This window comes from Castor canadensis, chromosome 12, assembly GCF_047511655.1.
Source record: "Castor canadensis chromosome 12, mCasCan1.hap1v2, whole genome shotgun sequence".
In the NCBI taxonomy this organism is placed as follows: domain Eukaryota; kingdom Metazoa; phylum Chordata; class Mammalia; order Rodentia; family Castoridae; genus Castor; species Castor canadensis.
The window spans coordinates 21,616,317-21,637,315 of record NC_133397.1 but is presented as its reverse complement, the minus strand read 5'-3'; the positions used below and the strand labels follow the sequence as shown (position 1 = coordinate 21,637,315).

At 39.3% G+C, this 20,999-nt stretch overlaps 1 protein-coding gene across 16 annotated transcripts in view; it reads left to right on the top strand.

Annotated features, from left to right (window-relative positions):
* Dtnb (dystrobrevin beta) overlaps nucleotides 1-20,999 on the top strand; it is a 269,435-nt gene that overhangs the window by 150,066 nt on the left and 98,370 nt on the right. For all 16 annotated transcript variants that reach the window (XR_012439625.1, XR_012439626.1, XM_074049317.1 and 13 more), the window contains one exon: nucleotides 12,636-12,760. Coding sequence is in view for 14 of the 16 variants with exons in the window: in XM_074049317.1 (XP_073905418.1) it covers nucleotides 12,636-12,760 (125 nt within the window). In the remaining 2 variants the exon portion in view is untranslated. The remainder of the gene's footprint in view (nucleotides 1-12,635; nucleotides 12,761-20,999) is intronic.

Genomic DNA, 20,999 nt, shown 5'->3' with positions numbered 1-20,999 from the left:
GTACTGACCTCAGTACTGACTTGCTCCTCCCCGCCTCCCAAAGATAATTGAATGTTGTGACTCAACAGTTTGACAGACTGGGGCTCTTACAGCCTTCTTTCCCCAGTTGGATTAAATACAGAAAGATCAAATTGTAGTTGAACTTGATTAAAAGCTACTAAATCCTGCCTATCAGATTTAAATGCAGAACTGTGGTGTTCATGGGTCAATCAGACTGGATACTAGCTTTAGGCCCCAGAGGTTGGGGGTAGTGCCTCATGATGTAGGAAATCTGTCTTGGGTCCATTCTCTGTGAGTAAAACTAATACTTTAAAGGCTACAACTTTAGAAGAGCTATCGCCTTAAGAAAGAGGAGGTAGAAAAAAATCCATTGACCCAGAGAAGGTACAAAGATAAATGTAACTGCCAGGCTCTTAGAGGGAAAAAAAAGTCAACCTTAAAAAACTGAAGCCATAATGTTTTCCAAGCAGAAATATCCAGTCCAACTTTGTACCATCAAGTTGCATGGAAATTCCCAAACCAAAAAACAACATAAGCATTTAACCAAGAGGAATGAATCTCAGCTCCACAGTCCAGTATGGTAGCCATTAACCATTTATGGCTATTTAATTTTAAGTTAGCAATTAAGTTCTAAAGTCCTAGTAGTAACATTGCCTGCTTTCACTAACCACATGTGTCTACTGGCTCCCGTACTGGATGTTGCAGAAGGACACTGTCATCCATTAAAGTTCTGTTAGATAGCACTAATTTAGGATACCTGCTGGGAGTGGACAAAACAATCCCTCTGTAGCGATCCTGCCTCTACAGCTCAGACCAAATGGGGCTCCCATATAGAAAACAATCCCTGCTGAAGGTGAACTCATTATCAGTAATTAGAACCTGATCACAAAGCAATGTCTGAGGCAGAAACAGCAAACACACACACTAAAAAGGTCTACATGCCAAGGACTTTAGAAAATGACATATAGAAACGATAAGGAAATAAACTTAAGAATAGCAATGGAACAAGCTGATAAAACTTCTAGAAATTAAAAATAATTAAGAATCAACTCATTGAAGACAGGTGCCAGTGGCTCACACCTGTAATTCCTAGCTACTTGGGAGATTAAGATCTTGTGAGGGTTGGCAGTTTAAGTCCAGCCTAGGCAAAAAGTTTGCAAGACCCCATTCTCAACCAATAGCTGGGCGTGGTGATGCATGCCTGGCATCCCAAGCTACATGAGAGGCTTAGGAGGGAAGAATCTCAGTTCCAGGCCAGCCTGTGCAGACAAAAAAAAAAAAAGTTTGTGAGACACCATCTCCAGAAAAAAGCTGGGCATGGTGGCTCATATCTGTCATCCCAGCAACTGCAGGAAGTGACCCTATCTCCAAAATAGCCAGAGCAAAAAGGGCTGGAGGCATGGTTCAAGCAATAGAGTGACTGCCTAGCAAGTGCCAGGTCCTGAGTTCAAACTCCAGTATACCCTCCCCCCCACACACAAGAATAAGCTCGAGGGGTTAATCACAGATGAGAGACAGCTAGAGAGAACATTAGGGAATGGAAAATCGATCTGAAGAAAATATCCAGGATACAGTGTAATGAACATAGATACAAGGAGATAGAAAATGTGAAAGGCAATTGAAGGATCAACGTAGAATTCTATACCTACTTAATTTATTCAGAGCAAAGAAGAGATAAAGATATTTTCAGCAAGTCTTAACTAGTTTGTCACCAATAAAACGATTGCTAAAGGAAGAAATAAAGGATATAATTTGAGGAATAAATTGAACCAAGAAGGAAGAATTTGGATGTAAGATGAATTGATGCATATAATATATGTGTATGAATATGCATATGAATATAACTGGATAAATTCAAGCCTCACATGTGAAAACCATTGAGTAAGAATGACTAATGTCAGTGGGCTGACATATGATGCAGCAAAACTGCTCAATAGTCACGCCATGAACCTGGCTGAGGCATGATTAGAATAAGGGATTTTAAGTTACTGAATGAGGATAGAGATACTGGCTAAGATTGTAGTTAAAGTGTTCATATGAAAATAAAGCAGATTCTTGACTTGTTGGAAGACTTAATAGGCTTTGAACCGAGGCTCCCCCCGGGGACATTTTTCTACTTGAATCCCTTCATAGGATGTAGCCTGGAGCTCAGGACGATGTACCAGAGAGAGTAGTTGGAAGTGAAAATGACAGGCGTGGTCTCAGAGGCACCAATCCTGAGCTTTTTCTGGTAGGCTTTTATGTTTCCAGATGTCAAGGCCTGTCAGCATGTACCCTGACTGAATGAAGAGCGCTGGCAAGGAACATGCTTGAGGCTGATGGAAAATACAGTAGTCTGACTGTGAGAAAAAGGTTTAAGTGTCTTGGTGCCTCATCCATGGTTATCTGAGGAAACCAAGTCCCAGCCTTGGCACAGAGACAGCCAGTGTGACAGTCATAGCACAAAGCACCTCCCACTCCCCACATTGACCAGATTTGGGAAAAGATAATGAGCATTTCTAATTTTCATTTTGATGCTATAATAACCTCTTTACCAAACTCCTACAAAGTCAGCAAGAAAAGGAACATTACAAGCCATTCTTACTGATGCACATAAAAGAAATCTAAACAAAACATTTGTTAATTGAACTCGACAGTGTTCACAAATGATAACACATCCTGACTTCACTTGTTTTATTCAGCAGTTAAGGATGTATTATTATAAATTACCACAGATTTATCGTTTGACGGTTTAAATCCACAAAGTCATTTCTAAAGAAGTATCTGGGGATGGTGGTGCACACCTATAATCCCAGCACTCAGGAGGGAGAGGCAGGAATATCAGGAGTTTAAGACTAGCTTCAGTTGCATAGTGAGACCTTGACTCAAAAAACCAAGGCCTGGGACTACTGTAGCTTAGAAGTAGGGTGCTTGCTTAATATGTGCAAGGGCCTGGGTTTGATCCTAAGCACTAAAAAAAAAGAACTTTCATAAAATTCAACATTGATTGGTAACTTAAACACATGTAACAACAGAATCATAGCTATCTCGGGGTAGGAGAAATTTCCTTAACCTAACATGGAGTATTCAATAATAATAGCATACATTATGTTACCGATGGTTACAAGTATTTAGCATTGATTTTAAGATTAAAAACAAAACAGGGAGATTGCCATCATCACTTACTTAACATTCTGGTGGTGATCCTAAGCAGCAGAGTAAATGAGGAAAAGAAGTAAAGCTGTTTGACTAGAAAGGAAGCATGGTAAGGTCCTTGCTTGATGGAAGATCTGAAAGAATTTCTGGATAGATTATTAGAATTAAAAGAGATCGTGGCACCCCTGACCATCAGAACACACCTGTAACTGGAGTGGTTTAATAATTAGGCATGCTTCTGCTCTGTTCCAATTCTTCCTCCTCTATTTAAACCTAAACCAACTGTCTGTACAGTGAAGATGGGTTGAAATGCTATCTTGCCTGTCTCCAAAGTGTGCCCATGCTGCCTCAATGAAATCTCCTTTCTCTGACCTCTAAGAAGAAGATAGATCAGGGCAATAAAACTGAAAATAGATAGGTGGGACCACATCAAAATTTAAAAATGATGTGCATTAAATGCACAGTCCCCAGAGTGCAAAGGCACCTCATGGAATGGGAGAAAATGTGTGCAAATCATATGTCCGTTACGGGGTTAATATCCAGAAGATATAAACACTGCAACTCAACAATAATAAAAACCCTCAAATGACACAATTGAAGAACTTAGAGATATTTCTCCAAAGATATGCAAATGGCCAACAGGCGTATAAAAAGATGCTCAAAAATCACTATTATCAGGGATGTGGAAATCAAAACCACCATTAGCTATTGCCTCACACCCATTACAAAAAACAAAACAAAAAAAACCCACAACAAAACAACACAAGTTGTCAAGGATGTGAAGAAATGGGATCCCTTGTGAATTGTTGGTGGAAAACAGTAGGACAGTTCCTTCAGAAATTAAAAATAGAACTGCCTTATGATCCAGCAATTCCACTTCTGGGTATATATCCAAAAGAACGTAAAGCAGGGCCTCAAAGAGGTACAAATGCTCACTCACACTCCGTCAGTGTCCATCAGTGTTATCCAGCTGGGGGAGGGAAATGGCAGTTGCTTACTGGTATAAAGTTTCAGCTCTGCAGGCAGAAAGAGTGTGGAGATTGGTTACGAAGCAGCACAAACGTCCTTGACACTACCAGACTGCCTTTAAATTGATTGAGGTGGTAAATTGTGTTTATTTTACCACAGTTTTAAAAATTAATATGGCCAGTTGCTGAGTACAAATTTTATGAAGCAAATAGGAATAAATAACAGAGATGTACATATCCTTTTGGGAGAAGAATTTAAAACTGTTGAAAGACATTAAAGAGGCTTAAACATGGGGAGAGGAAGGTGTTCGTGGAGAAATGTTCAGTGCATAAAGGTTTGATCAGCTCCCATCAAAACCCTTGTGGTAAATGACAAATTGCATGGAAATTTTAATTAGTGTATTGGGCAAGAATAATTCTCCTCGAGGAGAAGGTGAGGCTGGGGCTCTCACGCTGCCCCTGAGGTAAGAAGCCGTGGTGGCACACAGGACAGGAACACCGTGTCTACCTTCTAGGAGGAAGGGGCTGTTGATTCAAGGATCTTGAGAGAGTTGATTGTCCACATAGGATCAAATTGGATTTTTTTATTCATAGCTATCAAAAAACAGTGCTACACCTGATGAACAGATTAGGAAAATGTGATATCTATCTATCTATCTATCTATATCTATAGATATAGATATGGATTTACACACACACACACACACACATACACACATACACACACAATGGAGTTTTAGTCAGCCATAAAGAAGAAGGAAACTATGTTGTTTACAGGTAAATGCTGGGACTGGAGAACATCATGTTAAGTGAAGTAAGCCAGGCTCAAAAGGTCAAAGGTCACATGTTTTCCCTCCTGTGTCAGAGCTGGACCTTTAAGTTAAGTGTACACACATAGAGAGAGAGAACAAGGTTGTATTAATGGGTCTGCCTGAGGGGACTACAGAAGGCGGGAGAGGGAAAGAGAATGTTAGAGAATGAAGAATTTAAAATGCCATCTATATAGAAATATATTATAATGCACTGTGTAAGCTGCTGAGTACTAGGGGAGCATGATGACAGAAAGAGTAAGTAATTCGGGGTTGATTTGATTAAAGCACAACATACATGTATCTGAAATGCCAACATGAAACTCCCTTGGACTATCAATATACACTTTTAGAAAAATGAAGGACAGGAGGATAAAGCAGGTCTTTTTCTAAGGGTGGGAACCAGTGAGTAGGGGGAGGGCATAAGGAAAGGGTGAATGAGAGTGAATATGGTAGGTATATTTTGTATCATATATGAAAATAGAAGACTGAAACCTGTTAAAATTGTTCTAAGAAGGGGGGATGGGAGAACGATGGAGGAGGTAAATCTAAAATGTATTGTAAGCAGATAGGTAAATACCACAGTGTATCCCTCTGTACAGCTATTATATGCCAATAAAATAGAAGACATTAAAAATCAATGCTAAATAGATTCAGACTTAAATATGAAAAGTAAAACTCCAAAACTTTAGAAGACAATGTGGAAGGATAGCTTTATGACCTCAGAAGGAAATGTTTCTCAAGATACAAAAGGCACAAAATATAAAGAAAAAGCTCTTCAATTGAAATGGCCAATACTTACAGATGACTGTTCATCAAAAACACAATAGAGTGAGAAAAAAACCTAGATGAATTATTTGTACCACATGGCTTTCTTAGGGTTAAAATATTTTTTAAAAAATTAAGGAAAAAAATCAGTAAGAGAAAGATAATCCCTTGCAACAAAGACAGGAGCTGGCATTTCTCAGAAGTACAAATGGCCTATAAACATAGTAAAAGATGCTCAGTCTTTTCATTTATCAGGGAATTGCAAATTAAGACCACAATACTGTTTATCACCCGTGGGCATGGCAAATGTTAAAATGTGTGGCAAGAATAAGGGTAGACCAAGTTTGAAGAGGCAGCCCACAAAATAGGAGAAAATCTTTGCCAGCTATACATTTGACAAGGGATTAATAACCAGACTCCCAAAGAATCAATGACCCAATGAAGAAATGGGCAAATTAACTGAACAGAGCTTCTTCAAAGGAAAAAGTCCAAATGGCCAGAAAACACATGAAGAAATGCTCAACATTCCCTGTCCATAAAGGAAATGCAAATCAAAACCACGTTAAGATTCTATCCTACTCCTGTTAGAATGGCTATCATCAAGAACACAATCAACAACAAATGCTGGTGAGGATGTGGGGGAAAAGGAACCCTCATACCCTGCTGGTGAGAATGGAAATTAGCACAACCACTATGGGAAACAGTATGGAGGCTCCTAAAAAACTAAAAATAGAACTGCCATATGATCCAGCAATACCAATAGGGGTACACCCAAAGGAATGTAAGTCAGGTTACAATAAAGACACCTGCACACCCATGTTTACTGCAGCACTATTCACAATAGCCAAGTTATAGAAACAGCCAGGATGCCCCACCACTGACGAATGGATCAAGAAAATGTGGTATCTATACACAATGGAATTTTATGCAGCCATGAAGAAGAACGAAATGCTATCATTCGCTGGTAAATGGATGGAATTGGAGAACATCATTCTGAGTGAGGTTAGCCTGGCCCAAAAGACCAAAAATCCTATGTTCTCCCTCATATGCAGACATTAGATCAAGGGCAAACACAACAAGGGGATTGGACTTTGATCACATGATAAAAGCAAGAGCATACAAGGGAGATATGAGGATAAGTAAGACACCTAAAAAATTAGTTAGCATTTGTTGCCCTCAACACAGAGAAACTAAAGCAGATACCTTAAAAGCAACTGAGACCAATAGGAGAAGGGGACCAGGAACTAGAGAACAGTTTAGATGAAGAAGAATTAACCTAGAAGGTAACACCCATGCACAGGAAATTAACGTAAGTCAACTCCCTGTATAGCTATCCTTATCTCAACCAGCAAAAACCCTTGTTCCTTCCTATTATTGCTTATACTCTCTCTTCAACAAAATTAGAGATAAGGGCAAAATAGTTTCTGCCGGGTAGCAAGGGAGTAGGGGGGGAGAGGGAGGGGAAGGGGTGGGTTGTCAGGGAGGGGGTGGGGGCAGGGGGGAGAAATGATCCAAGCATTGTATGCACATATGAATAATAAAAAAATAAATAAATAAAAAAGAAAATGATCGGGGACTATTCCCTAAAAAAAAAAAGAACACAATCAACAGCAATGCTGGTGAGGATGTGGGGGAAAAGGAACCCTCATACCCTGCTGGTGGGAATGTAAATTAGCACAACCACTATGGGAAACACTATGGAGGCTCCTCAAAAAACTAAAAGTAGAACTGTCATATGATCCAGCAATACCACTAGGGATACACCCAAAGGAATGTAAGTCAGGTTACAATAAAGACACCTGCACACCCATGTTTACTGCAGCACTATTCACAATAAGTAAGCTGTGGGAACAGCCAAGATGTCCCACTACTGATGAATAGATTAAGAAAATGTATTTACATACAATGGAATTTTATTCAGCCATAAAGAAGAATGAAATTTTGTTGTTTGCAGGTAAATGGATGGAACTGGCGATCATCATCTTAAGTGACGTTATCCAGGTTCAGAAAGCCAAAGGCCACATGTTTTCTCTTAGATGTGCAAATATAAGCAATATTATGAGAAACAGGTCATGCTAAGGGGAGGTCACTAATGGGAGAAGGAGGGTAAAAAAAGGATTCTTGTATCCTTGGCTGAGGATACAAGAACGAATATAGAACTTTTAAACCTGTTGAAATCACCATAAGAAGGATACTAAGGTAGAAAGGAGAAAAATATGTATTATAACTCAATTTGGGTTATAGTACATATATGGAAATATATATAGATATATATATAGATATATATATGGAAATATATATATCTATATATATATAGATAGATAGATATGGAAATATCAAAATGAAACATCCTGTATAGCTATCTTAAACAAACAAAAATGTCCTTTTATCAATAAGGTCCTGAATGGGGGCAGGGGTTGGGAAGGGGGAAGATGTAGGGAAAAGGGTGTAGGAGGGTGAATATGGTTGAAATATTATGTACTCTTGTATGAAAATAAAGAAATGAGATCTGTTGAAACTATCCCAGGAACTGGGGGGAGGGGGATAAATAAGAAGTGTGGAGGAGGTGAATTCAACTATGATAAATTGTAAGAACTTTTGTAAATGTCACAGTGTACCCCAGTACAACAATAATATGATAATTTAAAAATTCTTAATTAAACAATAATATGATAATTAAAATAGCTTACTTAACAACAACAGAAAACAAGGGTTGGCCAGAATATGGAGTTTTAGAGCCTCCTCCTCAGAGCCACAGGAGTGGAAATTAGACCACTTTGCAAAGTAAGTTGGCAGTACTTACTAAAATTGAATGTGTATGATCCAGTAATCCCACTCTTGTGAGATTCTTACACATGGCAACTGAAGGAGATGGACAAGTCTATAGCAGCATTGTGAATAATAGGGAAAGGGGGAAATAACCAAAATGTTCGTCAGCAGTGGGATGGGATGGATACCTAAATTGTAAGTAAGGAAGCAATCATATATCACCAAGCAGTGGAAAAAATGAGGGAATTACAGTTCTGTGTGTCCACATAGATGAATTGTAACAATTTTGAGTGAAAGCAGCAGGTGTGTATGTATGATACATATTTACATACATTTGTGTATGTCAATGTAGGTTTTAAACATGTTGATTAAAGTTTCACTTATACATAATTGCTAAAATAATAGTCAAGGAAATGATTGATACAAAATCCAGGACAGTGATTACCCTAGAGGGGGAGGTGAGGTGGGACAGGGTATACAAGGTCAAAGGCAACAAGAAGCTTCAAAGTGACTGTCATGGTCTAGTTCTGTGACAGAATGGTGGGTAGATGGCTATTAAAACTTTTATGGGTTTTATGACTTTTAAAACTGTATGTTCAGCTGGGTGCCAGTAGCTCGTGCCTGTAATCTTAGCTACTCAGGAGGCAGAGATCAGGAGGATCGTGATTGGAAGCCAGCCCAAGCAAATAGTTCTGCAAAACCATATTTTGAAAAAACCCTTCACAAAAAATAGGGCTGATGGAGTGGCTTAACTTGAGGGCCCTGAGTTCAAGCCCCAGCACCACCAAAAAAAAAAAATACCAAATAAACTATATGTTCACATTTTATTCTCTTTGGTACATTTAAAAAAAATATGACCTAAGTATTTTAAAGAGATGGTAGGAAATGTTTTGAATGAGGTGGAGTGGATCAGAATGCAAAGGTTTGAAATCATTGCCTAAGAGTGTTGAGAGATTTAATTTTCTAAGTTAGGCCTCTCTATTAGATCAGTTTTAGAGTGCTAAGTCAGGGGAAAGAATGGAGACTAAAAGAACACCTTTGACATAGTTACTTAAATGAAGTATAGGAAACACCAATTCCTTGATCTGGACTGCTTTTCTTCCTCCCCAGTTCCCTTCTTCACTTCCTTGAATAGTCAATCAATTGACTTCCAAGTCTGGGGCATTCTCCTAGCAGCTGTGCAGATAGACCAGATAATGTCCCTGTCATGGCACTTAAAGCGTTTTTCAAACTGATGTTAGAAACTGTTGCATTAGCCTCCTAAACTAACCCCATGTCAACATTTGCTTCAGACTCTCTGGGATCTCTTTACCGAATCGCTTGTTTATATGCCTAGATGACCTCCTTGACTGCATGGCTTTAAAACTTCAACTAGTATCCTTTTGTAGTTTGGTCCTATTGAGTTAGTGGCATAACACTTACATGTTTTTCTTGTAGCATTTTCCCTTTTGCATGTGTCAAGCTGCTCTTGGTGTACTCTCATTCTTGGAGTTGATCTTGATGTGTTGATTTTTACTTTCATATCCATATTTTTGAGATTTGAAATTGGATCTCATTTTAAACTTTAACTTAAAGCAGTATTTTCTGTCTTTCTTGGTGGTACTGGGGTTTGAACTCAGGGCCTTGTGCTTGCTAGGCAGATGCTTTACCATCTGAGCCACATCGCCAGCCCTTTTTCCTCTGATTGTTTTGGAGATAGGGTCAGCCTGGGCCTCCATTCTCATATTTTACACTTTTCTCCATAGCTGGGATAACAGGCACATACCATAATGCTCGGTGTTTTTTTTGTTTTGTTTTGTTTTGTTTTTTATGTTAAGATAGGGGGTCTCATGAACTATTTACCTGGGCTGACCTGGAACTGCCAACCTGCCACTCTCAGCCCCCCAAGTAACTGGGATCAAAGACATGAGCAACCAGTCTCCAGCTAAAACAGTATTTTCAAGAGTGCAATAAGCATGCCTCTAAGAAAAGGCAAATCCTTATTTTAATAGTTATGCAGTTATTTTAGTGTATCTTATAAAATATACATGTGAAACCTGTGATTTCATGGTTGTTGCCTATGATGGAGCTGAAGTAAATCTTCTGTCACATGGAATGCATGAATCAGTGACAGGCAGTTCTTAGATACAGCAACAAATCATAAAACTACCCAGATTATAGATAGGCTGTTTGGTTATAAAGGTGAATTCAGATCTTTTTGATTTCTTTTGGTTGTCTTCTACTTATAATTCTTCAAAAATAAAGCTGATGTGTTATTGTTAAAAATTTCTGTTCAAATAACGTATTCTGTCGTAAGACGAGCTCTGGAAATGCGGAGATGGTAATAGAGGTAGAGGTCTTCCCTTCAGAAGCACCAGACTAACAGAGATAGGAAAAGAAATGTAAAATCCTCGTGTAACACAGTGAATGCAACAGTGGAAAGGAATGCCGGGTCACCGGGTAGTCTGAGTGAGCGGTGGAGCAATCAGAGTCTTCACAGAGAGAGGGGTACTTGCAAGCACGATTAGAAATGCACAGAGAATTGACAGTAGGACAGATGGAAAGGGGAAACCTGAGGAAGGCACATGCCGATGTTCAGAGGCTGAAAACAACGTGGTGCTGTATGGAGCTACTATGGTTACCTCGTCATCTGTGCTTGTGGCAGTAACGGGTGGGAGGTGAGAGCAGAGCTGAGCGCATCTGTGTGGAATGGGAAGGCGTTCCTTAGATCTCTCTCTCTTTAGACCCTCAGCTGCAAAAGGTCTTGGCTAGAGGAGGAACTTGCTTTCTGGGACGGAGCAGAGATGGGTTAGAGGGGAAGAAATTGTGTCACGTTACAGCTAGTTGCTGGGCAGAGGGAAGTGGAGAGCATTTAGGGAAAACGTTCACATTTCTACTTTGTGTAGCTTTATGTGATTTGCAGGAAACTAGATTACATCTAGCCTTGTTCCAGAATGTAATATGTCAGAGGGGCAGTGGGAGGTGATTTAGAGCCAACATGAAGTTTCTGAGGAAAGTTGTATTATTCAGTCTTTATTATAAATGACTATTAATTAATCTTACCTATATGGTCTTCTAGGCAAACAGATTTTTATTTATGTTTTGTAAAATTATCATAGCAAGCAGCATGTGAAAGTTAAGTAGTGTTGCACCCCTGTAATCCCAGCACTCAGGAGACTGAGGCAGGAGGACCATGAGTTTGAGGCTAGTCCAGGGTGCATATCAAAACCCCGGCTCAAGTAAATAAATAAAACAAGTCAAGTAGAGATGTGGTATTGGTGAGGCACAAAGCTGCAAATGAGTTATGCTTTCCAATTTAAGTGGCTCATGTGGTAATAAACTGCAGAGGAAATAAAATGAAATATTTAAACTTTTTTGTACTTAATGTCCTGTCAAAATCTCAGGCAGGTTATTTAAAGGGAGTTGGGTGGACAGCATAATCCATATATTGAGAGCCTCCTTTGAATGGGAGTTTTGAGGGAAGGTCATTGGCCCAAGGCCCTCCCTGGGTCTGATCCTCAGCACCCCCCTCAAAGAAAAATAAAAAATAGAAGTAAATGTTCTTTGTAACTTATTTTTGGCATATTTACTATTAAATCTTAGACTGAGTGGTCTTGGGATTTACTGTTTTTACCTTCCCGATGAATGTATTGGTATGCCAACTTATTTTTGAACCTTCAGTACATAATTTAGAGTCATGGTCTGACACTGACTGCTTGTGCTCCTCTGTGCCTGTCCACGTAGCCAGGCCCTTCATATCAAGTGTTCTGCTTCACATTGATTTGGGAATATTCTAACATTGGAGATGTAGCTTAGTTAATTTGCTAACTTCCACAAACCGTGTGCATTATCTTAGCCTTTCAGTCCATAAGAAAAACAGTTCTGACTTTGATGAGGGAACTAAGTTTAATGTCTTACCAGGAATGATCCAACAGCATCAAAAGAGGAAGTGCAGGCAGAGGGTGCCTAGAGATGTCCAGAAGGAAAGTTAGCATTAACTTTTAGAGAAATGAGAGCGGAACCACAGAAATGAAGGCCACAAATGAAGGCCACATTGGGACAATTGCAAGCTCCTTTCTGCAAGGAGTAATGTTGATTATAATGAAATTTGATTTGTATATGATCTTGTCACTAAGTTCTTTTGAAGCTTCTTATCTTTCTTTTGAAGAGTTAATTATTTATTTTCTTATTTTCTACTTTGACACAGAAATCCCCTGCAAAGAAGCTGAGCCATGCAATCAGTAAATCTTTGGGGTGCGTGCCCTCCAGAGAACCCCCGCATCCTGTTTTTCCTGAGCAACCAGAGAAACCACTTGACCTTGCTCATATCGTGTAAGTACACACCTGCACTTGGACCACACTGAGATGGGGGCCCTGCAAAATTCCATCGGATTATAACCACGTTACCTAACATGAACAAGAAACTTTCTGGGTTTTGCTTTTCTTTTTGAGAATTCAAGACTTCAAGCTCTCATTTCTTTAAATCAGTCTCTAGAAGCATGAATGCGCTGAAGAGTAATTACTGTGCTGTTGAACTGGGTTGCTGTGCTTGTTCGTGTGTCCTCCGTCATTCCCTCTCCACAGCAGTGACACCCACAGGCACTTAACTTAGATATTTACAAAGCACGGAAATAAAAATAAACTTGATTTGCTCTTTTTGAATCAAGAGGAAATTAGGAAGCATATGTCTATGTTCTACAAATAAAACTAGGGATATACACACTTGAATATTCAAACTAAACAAAGCAAAGTGTAGAGATCAGTGAAACAGTGAAAGACAAAAGGTGAGGAGGAAGGGAAATGACAAATGATAGGGTGCAGCCTCCAAACTGTTTCTTCACTGTGAGTTAAGTGCCAGTGATATGTTCATTCTGTCGGGTAAAGTTGCTAGGGTTTTGGATTGTTAGTTTTCATCAGGTGTAGAAGTTTTTCTGTTGCAGTGAGCACTCATTTTCTTTTACCTGCTTGAGGGAAGGCAGTTTGACTAAATAGCCTGTTGGGGATATTGATCTTTTAATAATTCAAAAGACTTTATATATTTGTACATATATATATAAATAATCTGCGCATGTGGGTTTATATGCACTAATGAAGAATTTGTAGTAACTGCAACACGGCTTCCCACACTTTACATTCGTTTGGTTTTTAAATCTACTAATAGTTACCTCCATATTGCTTGTAATTCTTTTTTTTTTTTTCCTTCCAGTGGGACTGGGTTGTTGAGTTTATTAACTCATATGGATTAAAAAAATTCATGTCTGCCCCAACAGTTTTCTCCCCACCCACTTAACTTGTGAAGATACCTCTTTTACATATGTCTGTAATTCATCTGGAATGGAATTTTGTGTATTGTGTGATGTAGAATATTCAACTCTTATTCCTTCCCCCCTGCATTTGAATAATAACCTTTAGGGCCAGGAATTGATCAGCCTGTCACTTACCCACTGACCTACTGTGCCACCACTGTCTAGAGTGATGTTTTCAAGTATGCCAGCTCAGATGGATTAATTCTTATGTATGTTGGTGCTGTTACAGATAGTGACTTTTTTTCTATAGCTCTTTTGAGATATGATTTACATTCATTTTACACCAAAATGCTGTTGCTTTAACAGTACAATTCCTATCCAGTTTTGGTAAATGTCTTCTGTCATATAAATGGAGTCTTCTTTTTTGTGTGTGCTCTGGGATTTGAACACACTGCTTTTTGCTCACTAGGCAGGTGGCTCTTCAGCTTGAGCCTCACTTCCAGCTTTTTTTTGCTGTAGTTATTTTTCAGATGGGGTCTTGCATTTTTCCCCAGGCTAGCCTGAACTGCGATCCTCCTATCTAAGACTCCCACAAGGCTGAAGCCACAGGCATGGCCCACCACTCCTGGCTTCTGGGTTAAAATAAGCTATCACTAACTTTTTGCCAGAGTGGCCTCAAACCACAGTCCTCCAGGTCTTCACCTCTGGAGTACCCGGGGTTGCAGGGCTGTGGCACTGTACCTGGTCAAATGGAATTTTATTTTTAAAATTATGTTTCTTAATAGTTTGTCACTAGTATATGGAGATGTGAGTTCTTTCTGTATTTCAGTCTATTATCCATCTTGTGTAACTTGCTCAGTAGCAGTTTGTACTCAACTTGTATTCAAATGCAATTATTTGTACTCAAATTGTCTTGAATTTTCTCTTTCTTTGTTTTTTTGGTTTTTTTTTAATTTTTTTAGAGACCAGGTCTTACTGTGTAGCCTAGGCTGGCCTCAAACTCATGATCTTCCTGCCTCAACCTCCTGAGTGCTGGGGTTTCAGGGCACATCACTATGCCCAATTTGCCTTTTGTGTTTTGTATAATTATATTACCTGCAAATAGACAATTTGTTTCTTCCTTTCCAAGAATTACTCACACTGGGCATGGTAGCACATGCCTGTAATGCCAGTTACTTAGGAGGCTGAGGTTGGAGGATTGCAAGTTCAAGGTTTGCCTGGGCCACATAGGGAGTGTGAGGCAAGTCTGGGCAACTTAGACCATGTCTCAAAATACAAAGAGTAAAAGGACTAGGGACATAGCTCAGTGGTAGCATGCACAAGGGCTGGGTCAGTCCCCAATGCCACGAGAAACAAAAATAAAACAAGGTTATGAAAATAGAGGAGTGATTTCTAGAGAGGTGGAAAGGGAAGAGAAAAGGGAGACCAGGAGGGGATAAGAGGGAGTAATGGAGGGGTTAATATGATCAGGATACTTCTGTGCATATATGGAAATGTCATCATGAAATCCCTTGCTGTGAACAATTAGCATATTCCATTAAAGTTATTAGTAATACTCACAATCTAGAAATTATTATATTCGTAATGCAGTGTTGGCCAGTAACCTACTAATTTCATGGAAGCCTAATCTAAACTTCATCAAGCTGCCTTTCCATTTGAAGAAAAAATGAGGGCTGGAAGTGTGTGGCTGGATTGGTACAGTATTTGTCTAGCAAGCACAAATCCCAGAGGTCAAACCCCAGTATCACCAAAAAAAAAAAAATTCACAGGGCTGGGATTGTTTGTCAGTGGTAGAGTTGCTAGCCTAGCATGCCCAAGACCCAGGGCTCCATCACCAGTATCATGAGGAGGCAAAGAAAAAAAAAAAACAACTCATCCTGCTTTTTTGGGTGGGAGGGTCTTAGTATGCTCCCTAGAACCTCTCAGGCAATACTGAACGCAAGCGGTGCAGTTGACCTTCTTGTGTTGTTAGTGATCCCAAAGATAGTATGTTTAGCATTCATTTAGTACTATTCGACATTGCTTTTACCAGGTTAAAGAGGTTTCTTTTTACTTCTGGTTTCCAAAGATTGCTTTCTTTTTGTCATGAATGGATGTGAATTTTATCAAAACTTTTTTTTCTGTATAGAGATGATTGTATGATTTAATTTAATTCCACTTATATACTGAATTACACTCATTTTTATTATTTTGTGAGTTTTGGGGGGCAGTATGGGGGTTTGAACTCAGGGCCTCATGCTTGCTAGACAAGTACTCTACCATTTGAGACATACCCCAGTCCAGTTATTTATTATTTGTGTGTGCGTATGTGTGTTGTCTGTATGTGTGTTTTCTATTTCATCTATTTATACCCTTTATTATTTATTTATTTTATATAGAAATAATATAAATATATAAAATAAACAATTTTATTATTTTATATAGCTTCTTTGGGTTCATTTTGTCTACTTTCTAATTTCTTTAAAGATATGATTACTCATTCCAGGATTTTTGTTTTTGTTTTTTTTTCCTGTTACAAGCATTTAAGGCTGTAATTTCCTAAAGCCCTACCTGGATAGTGTCTTACTTTTTTGTTGTTGTTCAATTCTAAATACATTACAGGTTTTGTTACTGTTTCTTCTTTGAGAAGTGAACCTTTTAAATGTCCAATCATAATGCTGTAATTGTGGTACAGAGAATTTCTCTAGGATAGGATCTAGGGGCAGAGCAGGTGAAATGCAATAGCAAACTAGCCCTCAAATCAGTGATTCACCTCGTACGTGTCCGTCACTGCCACCGAGTCCAGGGCCTCTTTCGGAACCTCCTGGGGCCAGTGGAGCCACTGCACCTTGGTGGCGATGGGCGGTGGTGCTGCTTCAGTCCTCTGGCTCCACTGCCTTAGCAGCACGTGGAGTGCTTGTCACTGTTCCTCCAAAGCCACATCGAGTTTCAAGTGTGTGTTCTTCCAGTATAGCTGTGGAGCCAGAGAGTCTTTGGCTCCTGCCCTGCATTCTACAAGTGTCTTTGAGGGCTGGGGCCGTGGCTCAAGCAGTAGAGCACCCATCTAGCAAGTGTAAGGAGTCTGAGTTCCAGTCCCACACTGCCCCCCTCCGCCCCCCAGGGATAAGTATCTTCATTTCTTCCACATAGTGTACTGTTATTAATAATTACATTTATTAATCTGAATTATTATCAGTCCAAGAATATAGTTAGCTGGCCACCTGAAAAAAAGCAGTGATAGCTTTCCTTTTACATTCCAATGGGATTTTGAACTATTAATCCTATTTGGATTTGTTACATAACTTTCCAAGTCCCTTTCAACTTTGATTTTCTTTTCCTTGTAGATTTTTTTTTTTTTTTTTTTTTTTTTTTTTGCAGTTACTGCATGTCAGTGGGTCCCAGTCTCATCTGACATCATGGTCACTCAGAGAGCTTTTATGAAGTGCAGATTACCAGGTCACTTCCATTTTAGGGGAGTTTAATCACTATTCTGGGCATGGCCTCTAGTGAATCTGGTCAGGTTACGGACCCATGGCATTAGAACATAAGTGGTTTTAGCTATGTGAACAACAAGCTTAAGAACTTAAGGATAAGCATTCAAGAATGTATACAGAATACAAATAAGTTACAAATACACGAGCGGTTGTATTCTTAACTGTCCATTCATTCTGCAGATACTTATTGGGACCTTCCAGCTGCTTTGCGAGATGCTAACAGTATTCTTATAGTCTCTACCTGTTTGCACATAGGTTTGAGTGAAAGGGAAGAAGGCAATACTTTTGAAATTAAATTTATTTTATTTTATTTTTGGCAGTACTGGGGTTTGAACTCAGGGCCTCACACTTACTCTGTGCCACTTGAGCCAGCACAAATTTATTTTTTTACTGACACATAGAAGCACAAAACTTATACATATTACTGGTACCATGTAATGTTTTGGGGAAAGCCAGTTTTCTATAATTGCAGTAGGTGGTCCAGAATTCAGTTCATGAAACCCTTTTAATTGAGGTCAATGCTGTTGATAGAGTTTTCTGGTAGGTTCACCAATATTTGCTTTTGTGTGTAGCTTGCAAAATAATAAGTTAGCATAAACAACTGACTCCTTAAAAATGTTTGCATGTGTCAGTACTTTTGAATCCTAAACCACTGGGGTCATACTCAGTTCCTCTGAAAAACACGTAGGTGTTACCATTCCCTTGGAGAGTGGATGTTGTGGATTGCTGTTTATCTTCAGCCTTTCAGGAATGGGAAGATGAACTTCTGTTTTTATGTAAGCATGTTATTTTCTTACTCTAGTAATAACAGAATCTTAATCTTTGTGAGTTTTAACTTTACTGTGAGCATCTATATGCATCCTGAAGTCTTTGTAGATGCTCTGAAACCAGATATTTTCCATTTCCAGGAGCCCCTATGAAAGTTTATTCAAACTTCCCAGGGTAATGACTTGGACAGTGCAACTTGAAATTGCAAGATGTGCAATTTACCTGTTGTAGTGTTCATCACTTCCAAATTGTTTTATTTTGTGCCAGAAACGGGGGCCAGTAAGCTCCTTCGAAGAGGGTGGAAATAAATTGTTTTGCTTGAAAGAATAGCCTCATTGAGCTTAAATATTCCTCAGCTATGTGCCTCCAGTGCCGTTTTGGTCTAAACCCTAAGGAGGTTAGGGATTTGTTTAAAGGTCAGGAGAATTTCTTGATGGTCATGATTTCTGACCAGATTGAACCACTCACTGTATTCAAATGATCTATCCTACTTATTTTGTCCTGCATATGTAAAATAATTCCCAACTTGTCTTTACCTTATGCCCTGTCTTTACCTTACTGGCAGGCTGAGAAAGGCTTTTGTGAAGAGTGACATTCACTGTGAAGCCAGAAGATGACTAGGAGTCAGCCACAAAGGATTGTGGGTGGCACATCATGACAGTGGGAAGCAGTAGTCCCCGAGTCCCAGTGAGCCCAGGTGGGCTGGCAAGGAGGCAGGGCTCTGCTGCATGATGCTGGACCTTGGCCTAAGTTGAAGATTCGCAGATAGGAGAGGGGCATGTTGAATTCCCCATGTTAAAAACCATTGCCTGCTACAAGGAAGCAGGGAGCAAACAAGGAATAAAGAGGAGAGACTAAGTAGAGAATTTTCTTCTCTTCCAAGTGAGACTCCATAGTGCTTGGGATTGTCGTGGCAGCCATGGAGATAGAATTTTGTAAAGACATAAAAAAAATTCTTATGTTTTACCACTTCTGCATGACAAGAAGTGAAATTAAAACACCAATAGATATTAGGGGTATTCTAACATCTCCAATAGAAATTGAAACTATGAAATAAAGTAAATTTTACTGCTTCAGTGTTGGCATAGGCTAGAGATTTATTCAGATCCTCATGATTTCAGATTCAGATGTCCTTGATACTCACTGAGGACTCATTGTGCGCCAGGCCTTTTGCTCATGTAGCCATCACAGCAGCGCTTACAGTGTAAATATCACTGCCTATTTAATAAGGCAGGAAACAGTATTGACAGGGTTCAGCAACATGCCCAAGATCACACAGAACAGTAGTGGCACTGGGGTTTGTGTCCAGGACACCTGCCACAGCCACAGCCTTCTTTTCATCACACCTATGTGCTTCTGTGCCGACACACAAGGCAGTTGTTGCTGCAGACGATTAACATGCAGCAGTTAATGCGTCTCACAATCGACAGAGAACTTTGAATGACTGCGACTTGGTTAGTTGAATAATGGAAGGAAGGCCCTGGGATGGGATAGAAGGAAATCTAGATTAAGCATCACGATACCTCAGTTTGCTTTTCTGAGAAATGGTGATACCAGACCTCTCAACTAGCTCAAGATAACGTGTAAGGATGATATATGTGAAAGTGCTTCTAAGTGCTTCTTAAAACTTTTCAAGTCTTTTCCTCAGAATAAGGTAAGTCACATCACAAAATATAGACTCCACAAAGTCTGGGACTGGCTTTTCCTCCACAGAATTCCCAGTGCCCAGACAAGTGCCTGGAGCTATACATGACTTATGTAGGCAGGTGTCTGCCTCCTCCCCTTTTTATGTTTTTGCTTTCGTTTTGTTTTCGTCTTCAGAAAGTCACATCATGTCCTACAGTTTCCTGAGGCCTCCACTAGATGTCAGGCATAATTCCTCATGTTCCTTTTAGGAGGAGTTGAGAATATTGAGTAAAGATTTTTAAAATAACTCCCAAGGCTTGTATTCAAGAGAGAACCAGTTCACTTAACAGCAACTTTTCTTACTTCTCAGTCTCTGAGAGAAATTCATTGTTTCTTTCGGTCATACATTTTTATACAGTTTCTAGCTCTTGACGTTTTGATATCAGAGACTTCCTGCCATTCTAACTCAAGTAATTTGCTATTGCTTACGATCTAATTATCTAACCACATAGTCCTTAAGCCTAATTTCTTTAATTAGAGGTGAGTCACCATTATACCTCAGTTTGTGGTTATTTCTGAGAAAGGAAAAAAAAAAAAAAACAAAACCAAAAAAACCATGCTTGTGTTGGCTTAGTATCTGTGTTCTTAAATTCCAGCAATAAAGAGCAGGACCCTGCCCTTCCACCCACACCTGAGATTCTTCTAGTCTCCTAACAGGGGCTGGCAAACTTCAGCCTACAAGCTAAGGCCAGCCTGTCACCTGTTTTTGCATGGCCCATGATCTAGGTTGTTTAAATAGTTAAATGATAAATTGTTTAAAAAGAATAATATTTTGTGAAGTGGAAAATGTCACTGTCCATAAGTACAGTTTGATTAGGCCATAGCCATGCTTACTCATTTACGTACATCTTGTTTGCTTTCTGTTACAATGGCAGAACTGAGTTGCTGCAACTGAGACTTCATAACCTCAATCCTAAAATATTTACTTTCTGGGCCTTCACAGAAAAAGTTTGGTGACCCTTGCTCTTAAAGAAAAGTGGATGAAAACTGCAAATTTAGAGCACCTGGTGCTTCTTGTGGTTGTTTTTCTGAAGGCTTGTCACCTTTGGTTTGATGGTCCAGGTGGGTTTTCTTCACCCTTGGTGAAGGTTAGTTGGTATCTCCTGTTGAAGCAGTCAGGTAAGATTTGTTGCCTCTTAGAGAACTCCATTTGCTTCTCCTGCCTTTGTGTGCATAAATACTAGCAGATTTGAACAGCTACACCAACCAGTTTCCTCCACACTTTGCATCAGAACAGACTTAACCTAGACAATTGAAAAATACTGTTACTTAAATTCTAAGAACATAATTAAATCAATACTTGAACGTAACTCTTATGTGTTTCTTCTTAACTGCTCTGCTTAATACTTAGGCTTTGTAATATGCATTACTTTGATTTGATCTAAAAAGTATGTGTTC